The sequence below is a fragment of the Dissoconium aciculare genome (assembly GCF_010015565.1).
Source record: "Dissoconium aciculare CBS 342.82 unplaced genomic scaffold K489scaffold_1, whole genome shotgun sequence".
NCBI classification, from domain to species: Eukaryota; Fungi; Ascomycota; class Dothideomycetes; order Mycosphaerellales; family Dissoconiaceae; genus Dissoconium; species Dissoconium aciculare.
In genome coordinates this window covers 2351954-2359745 of record NW_022984951.1, presented here as the reverse complement: position 1 = coordinate 2359745, position 7792 = coordinate 2351954, and the positions used below count along the sequence as shown (strand labels likewise).

Below are 7792 nucleotides of genomic sequence, written 5' to 3'. Positions count from 1 at the left end.
TGATGATGATGATGATGATGATGATGATGATGATGATGATGATGATGATGATGATGATGATGATGATGCTTGAACCAAATATTATAGCCACGATTCTCGTGGACTTTTGAACTCTATATGCTTTGTAAATGATGTTCCAACGCCCAAATTCTATTTGCGCCAATCCATGATTTTGAGCTTCCATTCATTGCGTCATGAGCAGCCGTGCTCCTTTGTCATTCCCATGGCGTCGTGAATGCTAAAGTATCCGATGAACACCTTGCTCAGGATGCTCGACCCACATTCTTGAAAGGAGTAGCGACGATCTCTCCGGCGAGCTTACTCCTGGCTCGGATGGAAGGTCCCCATATCAGTAATACCCACGGGACGATAGTCAACAGGAATCCAACGCCTCCCAGGAACCCGCCAGCACCCTGAAACGTCATGGTCGTATATAACTGCCGAGTGAAGATGGGGAATGCGCCTCCTAGCAGGTTCCTACAGCATCCCTGCACGGCCAATGCGCTGCTCGCATAGCGGTGGTAGGAGTCTGCGAGATAATTGAATACTGCTAGGTAGACGCTGAAGATGCCGATCGTCGCGCAGCCGACTCCTAGGGTAGGCACGATCCACGGGACGTTGTGATATGCTCCCGCGACGCTGAACCATACGCAGCCGATCGGAAGCAGAGCCGACTGGAAACAACAAAAGTAGAGCCGGCCCTCGGGCGTCTTGAGGAGCTTTCGATGCTTCTCGGGGAGATACGGCCACAGGAGCCTCTCCTGGAAGATTGCGATCGGCGCGAAGATGATGCTGGCGATGCTGATCGTGGAGAAGACTCCGCCGGCCTGCAGCGTGGTGAAGCCATAGGTGGTTTCGAAAATGAGGGGGATCGCTCCGAACGTCAAATACAGTACTGACCAGCTGAAACTGATCCAGAGGCTGAAGAAGAACACCGTCGGTTCAGTGAGAAGCATGTAGAACGGCCTCCAGAGACTGATGCTGATCATTTGGAGAATCGAGCCGCGCTCCTCGTCGGCAGCGACCTTCCAGCGGATTCGTTGAACACTCTGTTTCGACAAGTCATCGGCGCTGGGTAAGATGACGCCATAGTGACCTTCTGACTCCAGCTGATCGTACCATTTATTCAAGGCCTTGGCTTTTCGCGAGAGTAAAACAGAACCTCGCGTTTCCTGGAAGAAGAAAATGATGAAAATGACGAGAACGCCGTCCGTGATGACCTGGAGATAGAAACACCAGCGCCATGTGGTATATGTGACAAGGATGGAGGAGATCATGGGCCCCAGTCCAGTGCCAAACATTGCCGCGGCAGAAAAGAGCGTCATGGCGGTGTTTCGGTCGCTGGCATGATAGATGTCGGACACGACGCCGCCTACCACGGTGCTGAAGGTACTAGACATGGCTCCAGCTAGGAACCTCGCAATCAGCATGCCGGCGAAAGTGAGTGTCAGACCGCACGTCAACTGGAACAGAACAAACAGCACGCCGGTGACGACAAAAATCGGCCTCCTTCCGTTGATCTCGCTGAACGGCGCAAGGAACATGGGGGCCATGGCGAACCCGACCGTGAAGACGGTGATGCCGACCTGTGCAGCTACTGCTGAGATGTTCCATTCCTCGGTCATTTGGCCAATGCCTGGAGCATAGGATCCCGCGGTGTATGCGGTGACGACAGTCGCCGTACATGATAGCCACGTCGTGAAGGTTTTGCGACTTGCGGACCAGAGGAATGGTGAAGTGTACTTCTTGAGGTCGGGACAGGGAGTCGGGGTTGAATGGCTATGATCGCGCGTCTTTGCCTGTGCGGAGAGACATAATGGCGTTGGAAGGTCGGTCTCGAATGTGAGGTAGTGCCATGAGATGTCGTCGTTGTGCTGATCGGGCATGATGCTGCTAGCGGCATCGTCCTCGGCTGACTTCTCCGATCCGGCCCTCAATGGCTTATCAGATGTTGAAAGATCTTGTCCGTCGTCCATGTCACCGAAAGAGTGATCTCAATGTGTTGGAATGTGAGTAAAGAAAGGATCGAGAAGCGAGCTTTGGTTCATACATAGACTGATCAGGTCTCAATCGAGTCATCTCTCCTCAACAAAAAATGAAAGGCAGTGCTTTAGCGTCTTGTGACAAAGCAGCATTTGGTTTTCCACACAGATCTATTGTTCATCGTGGAATAGTCGGCACATGTATGTAGTCGAATGCACGCCCTAGAGTCATTTTGCAAGTGTAGTGCCGAGCCGCACTATCCGCAATGTCACCTGCCATTGCCGCACCGACTCTAACCATTCGTCCTCGTCTACCTGGATGGTTTTAAGATATCATCTGGAAAGCAGCATTGACTATTATTACTGGAGCTGCTGCTGCATTTTAATGGTCCATCTCTGCCATGACAGCTGGTCGCCCGGTCATGTTGCCCGACTTGAACAGAACTGGCGTTGGCCGAAAGCTTCCAATGCCCGAAATTGACGCATCCGTTGTGGTCGTTTCTGTTTTCTCTGGGCTCGAGCTCTGTTTGATCATGACGTTACTTTATCGTCTTGCCAATACTTGATGAGAGCAGAGTTCCGTTGACTGTGTGGCATTCCTCTCCCTGATGACAATGATGGGAACAGATACGGGGGTTCGCCACTGTGATGAGGCACGTCCTGTCGCAGAATCTGCAAGCGGGAAGCAATTGCTGATTGATTGAGATGCCTGAGGTGTACACCTGGAACAGAACTGGACATGGCGCGGAGGAGCTGCACATTCCTCTGTCGATCAAACCTCCGCACAGCTACTGCAGGTCTTCATACAATCTCGCAGCACTCTAGGCTTGTTGGTAACGATTTGGTAGCAGTTCGGACCCACTGATGATACAGTACAGTACAGCATGCCGTCCAAGTGTATCCCACAATTTTCATCTACCAGACACTCATGGCTTCGTACATTTATCTACAGCAGGGTAAGCAAATTGCTTAAAACCCTAGGGTAAATATGCCGGAATCAAGGCACAGACCCCACCCTGGAGCAGTGTCCGTCCCCTCCAGGGTTCGTGTGATGACCCTGCAGACGTCAAAGCCGATGGAGGTGGTCGGGCAGATGTGAATGAGATGAACTTGGAGTCTCAAGTTGGAGATCTGAGCCTGCCATCGGTGGGAACAATCGACGAGGATTCCCGATTGACCGGAAACCCCGATCTGATGAGCATAGTGCTGCGGCATCGTGTACCCAAGTCGTTCGCACCGATCAAAGTTGTATTCCCAGATTGTCGTGCACTTCGGGAAGGGCGATTCCCGAAGACTCGAGTTCGGTTCGCATCAGCCGTCGCCTTGAAGCAGGGAAGGCGGGCGTCGAGATGGGTTCCATGCCGGGCAAAGCGGTTGAAAGCCCGCAGAGAGGTGCATGGGCAGACAGCACGCGGTTCTCGACGGTCCTCGAGAGCAGCTCCGCATGGATGGATGGATGGAATACGTGACCCGGACGAGGTTCTGTTTTCATTTATCACAGTGATAAAGTATATAGTGCGACAAGTCATGTACTGTAATAGTGTAGTGATGGTACCAGCGTATTTCATGCCTGCCCAGGTGTGATTCGTCTCTGTCGCATAAGCACGATTTCGGGTATACTGGAATAACATGAACAGCACGCATGGTATTTACTGTACTGTCCAGGTGCACTGGATATGATAATGAGAAGAGGAGCGTGCCGTTGCCGTGAATTGGGGGGGCGCGCGCGCTCCCTTTCCCCCGCATTATTTTTATATGTGACTTTCTAGGATGCCCAGGTGTACAGTACTTCAAAGTTCATGTGGAGGTAGTGCGTGGATGCGGACACACACTAATTCGCCCCGGAGGAATATTGGTGGAGGGCGACGACTCTATCCCGACGTCTTCCCGCGTTCGCTGGATCTCTGCACGCACAATTCGCAATCTGCCAGAACAGGCCACCTGCAGCCAAATCCGCGGAAACTGTCAATAGTGACATCTCTCGAGAACAAGGTGAGCAGACATCCGCTTCTGCATTGCTCTTCAATGGCTTCTCCCCTTCCCATCTCTTCCTCTCGGGCTCTGCTGGCCATCTCGGCCGGCGCGCCGCTTTCCCCCCTGATGTGCCGCCCTTCCCAGCTTCTGCACCGCCGTGAGGCACGCTGAGAACGCGGTTGAGCGGTGCGCGTGTCGTCGAGCGGTAGGCAGCAACGTTCATCCGCTCATCATGAGATGCATCGTCTTCGATCTGGCCAGACCTGGCATTCAGGCATTCGGCACATGCTGTCATCCACCGGAACATGTCAAGTCCACGTTGCCTCCCGACTGACTGCTTTGCCCCGCCGCTCCCTCCTGTTCCCAACGCACGCTCTTCATCTGTGTCATCGGGAGCCTCATCCTCGCTTGGAGGCTTCAGGACTGTCGTAGGCCACCTGCCTAGTGTTCAGATCACCATTCGGAATTTCAAGTGTCGCAACTAGTATCGCCACCAGCTAACCGCAGATGTCTCTTCCACTAGGCACCTTCGCCAATCCGGCAGGCGCGGGACCGAGCAACAATCTTGGGTTCCTTGCGGCGACGGGCAGGACGCATTCAGTCGATAGTGTAAACAGCAACGCCATCTCATTCGACTCCATATTCGGCCGGGACAGACTCAGGCCCAGGGCAAAGTCAAGGCGCAACGATCATTCTTCGTATTCCGCGAGAGCATGGGTCCATCGCACCCGTGAACCAGATCGACCCGATAACAGCCCTCTGGTCTTGGAAGCCGAGGATCCTCGGCGGAAACGACAAGACTCAGCAGTCCGAGAGAGCAACAAACCTTCGCCTCACGATTCGTTCGATCTCCCGGGAAGCCGCTCTCGGAGCCAAACGCTGAGCCGACCGAAGCACATTCCCATCTTCGTGGACTATTCGCATCCTTCGTTTGGAGTGCCACCGCCATTAAATTCCGCAGGGTCTTTCAGTACACCGGCTCGTCCCAAGACCGCTACCGGCTCTTCTTCCTTTGAATCGAGAGTCGAGGCAACACATTTCCCTCCGAGAAATTTCGAGCTAAAGATTCCAGATTGGGCAAAGCCAGGCACGCGAGATACTGCCGGGTCGGCGCCGCACTCGCCCAAAACCGCACCTAAAGAGGACTACTTCAGCCAAAAGACCTACCTGACTGTTCCAACCATGGCGCAACTAAAGCCTTCAACAAGTTCATCGCAGATCCCCGATTCGAACGCGAATCGCCTTTCTCCCGACGGCCCTAACGCGATGCAGTCCGATCTCAATCCGCGAAGCCTGCATGTAAACGGCCTGGGCAGCCAGACGAGCCTTAGCAGTTTATCGGCAGTGGATGACACATCAGCGTCCGAAGCGGAAGATGGCCGCCCAGATGACGCCGAAGGCTACCAGGATATCAACGGCAACGGAGTAGCCGATCCACGCACATCATCGACGACCCCGACGCCAGCAGCGAATTCGGCCAGCTTGTCAGGTCTCGTCTGCAATGTCCATCGGACGACTGGCGACGAACCTCCGCCTTTAGTTGGCGCAACGACTACGATTCTCGGCGACAAGCTCTACGTCTTCGGAGGCAGGACACTGTCTCGCACGAAACCAGCATTGAGTTCACAACTATACGAGCTTGACCTAATCAAAAGACACTGGACGAGAGCTGAGACGCGAGGTGACATTCCTGCTCCGCGGTATTTTCACAGCATGTGTGCTCTTGGAGACACTAAGCTCGTGTGCTACGGCGGTATGTCCCCCGGTGGCGTGACCGCTCAGGGCGAGGTCGAGGTCGTGACTCCGGACGTGACCGTTATGTCCGACATTCACATTTTCGACGTGCCTACACTCACATGGACTCGACTTCATACACCTGATGCCCCTCAGGGACGGTACGCGCACTGTGCCACCATCCTCCCATCATCGGCAGTGTTCGCGTCCAAGAGTGCGCCACTGTCCGCTATCCATCACAATCCTTCCGGCGCTAACCCCAATCAAGGGACTCTGGGTGTCGCGCTTGATGGGACGGGTGGTGCTGAATTGGTGGTTGTAGGTGGACAAGACAGTGCCAATCTTTACATCGAACAAGTCAGTGTCTTCAACCTTCGCAGTCTGAAATGGACTGGCACCACCGGGATGGGCCGCAGTTGTGGTGCTTATCGAACCGTCGTCACGCCACTCACGACCATGACGGCTTCGAAGATTGGCGCAGGTCCATCGAATAACAATGAGTCAGAAGGGGACGGCGAGGAAGAGTCCTCTAACGTGGGTTCTGGAGCCGCAACATTGATATACTCCAACTACAACTTCCTCAGCGTCAAGCTGGAGTTACAGGTGCGCCTGACAGACGGGACTCTCATAGACAAGCCGATGTCAACTTTGCTGTCACCACCGGGTCTGCGATTCCCGAATGGTGGTATCATCGCGAATCATTTCGTGGTATCTGGGACATTCTTGACGTCTTCCAGGAAGGAATATGCAGTATGGGCGTTAGATCTCCGAACACTGACGTGGAGCCGGATCGATGCCGGGAGCAGCATTTTCAGCCAAGGCAGCTGGAATCGAGGTGTTGTTTGGAATCGCAGAAATTCGCTCGTAATTCTTGGAAATCGCCGGCGAAGCTTGGTTCATGATTACAACAATCGTCGGATCAATTTCAGCAATGTATGCATTGTGGAGCTAGAGGTTTTCGGCTTCTACGAGAATCCCAAAGTCACAGAGCCAACATCCAAATTCGTCTCAGGCATTGGACCGCGGATGAGTGGGAACGCCAGTGCAGACTTTGGACGGATGTTAAGCTCAGCCGCGAAGGATCTCGGCACACTGGCTCTCGGGATTCGGGAACTAGCCGATATGGACTTTCTTGCAATCGATGGAACGAGGATTCCTGTCAACTCGCGACTCATTGCCCGACGCTGGGGCCCCTATTTCGTCGGTCTCCTGCGCGAGGCGCTGTCGGCCGCCTCCGACGCGCACACATCCGGCTCTCGACCGGCACTTGCCAGCCATTCGTCCCGGGCGTCAAGCATAACCATTACACCATCCGTCAACTCGACATCCACATCGACCACACTCGTCAATAACACTTCAGATGTGCCGGATACCGAGGGGGCGCCAGCGCCAACTCGCCCTCGGCTATTTTATCTTCCACATACCGCCTCCACCCTCCATGCTCTACTTCACTATCTATATACATCTACCCTGCCAGCCCCACCGCATCCCCTGGCAACCCCGCAAACTTTCTGTTCTCTCCTTCAACTAGCCCGACCATACCGCATCGACGGCCTCCTCGAAGCAGTCATCGAACGGCTCCACGACTGCATTGACGGCCGCAACGCCGCCGCCGTATTCAACGCCGCCGCCATGGGTGCAGGCGGCGGTAGCAGTGTACAATTCGCCGCTGGCGGTCCCACCGACCGCAACGAAGCGCCCATCCGCCAAATCAGCATCGACACCATGCTATCCAACGGCACGCCGCGGACGATGCCGGGCCTGCGCATCGACACGGGCATGGCTGCCAATGGCGAGCGAGCACCAGGCGGCGCCCCGGACGACGACGAGGCGCCTGGCAGCGCTCACACTGACGGTAGCGCGAGCGAAGGCGAGCAGACGTTCAGCGCTCGCGCTGGGGCTCATCCGCATCGCGAGGTGTGGAACGGCAGTGTTAGCGCCGTGGTCGGGTTGCAGAAGCGTGGTCTGCGCGGTCTCATGGAAGGCCGACGCCTTCGCGAAAGAGGGCGGAGCGGTGGTCTCGCGGCGGGTCAGGAAGAAGGGGCTAGGGTTGGGTTGGGGATTGCTTGATGTGGTCTATCACTCCCGAAAGGTAATGAGAA

At 54.9% G+C, this 7792-nt stretch overlaps 4 protein-coding genes across 4 annotated transcripts in view; 3 read left to right on the top strand and 1 right to left on the bottom strand.

Annotated features, from left to right (window-relative positions):
* K489DRAFT_25948 (uncharacterized protein) overlaps positions 1-78 on the top strand; it is a 1213-nt gene extending 1135 nt beyond the window's left edge. Inside the window, exon 2 of the mRNA XM_033600028.1 lies at positions 1-78. This exon is cut by the window's left edge and continues 3 nt beyond it. The gene's annotated coding sequence lies outside the window, so the exon portion shown is untranslated.
* The window catches only part of K489DRAFT_375889 (MFS general substrate transporter), a 2459-nt gene extending 170 nt beyond the window's left edge, over positions 1-2289 (bottom strand). The window contains exon 1 of the mRNA XM_033603787.1: positions 1-2289. Within this exon, the coding sequence (XP_033464783.1) occupies positions 264-1976 (1713 nt within the window). The 5' untranslated portion in view covers positions 1977-2289 and the 3' untranslated portion in view covers positions 1-263.
* A 57-nt stretch (positions 2290-2346) lies between these two features.
* Positions 2347-2721, top strand: K489DRAFT_375888 (uncharacterized protein). Its single transcript, XM_033603786.1, has 2 exons — positions 2347-2635; positions 2688-2721. Exon 1 carries the CDS (start codon positions 2384-2386, stop codon positions 2546-2548), a length of 165 nt encoding a protein of 54 aa, XP_033464782.1. The 5' UTR covers positions 2347-2383; the 3' UTR covers positions 2549-2635; positions 2688-2721.
* A 2693-nt stretch (positions 2722-5414) lies between these two features.
* Positions 5415-7703, top strand: K489DRAFT_290182 (galactose oxidase; the record flags this gene model as incomplete). Its single annotated transcript, XM_033600170.1, has 1 exon — positions 5415-7703. A coding segment is annotated over one exon (2289 nt), but the record flags the coding sequence as incomplete, so codon positions are not given.
* Positions 7704-7792: the final 89 nt, after the last annotated feature.

Excerpts from the sequence above, each read along its gene's own strand:
- K489DRAFT_375888 (XM_033603786.1), top strand. The coding sequence starts at position 2,384 with ATGACAGCTGGTCGCCCGGTCATGTTGCCCGACTTGAACAGAACTGGC.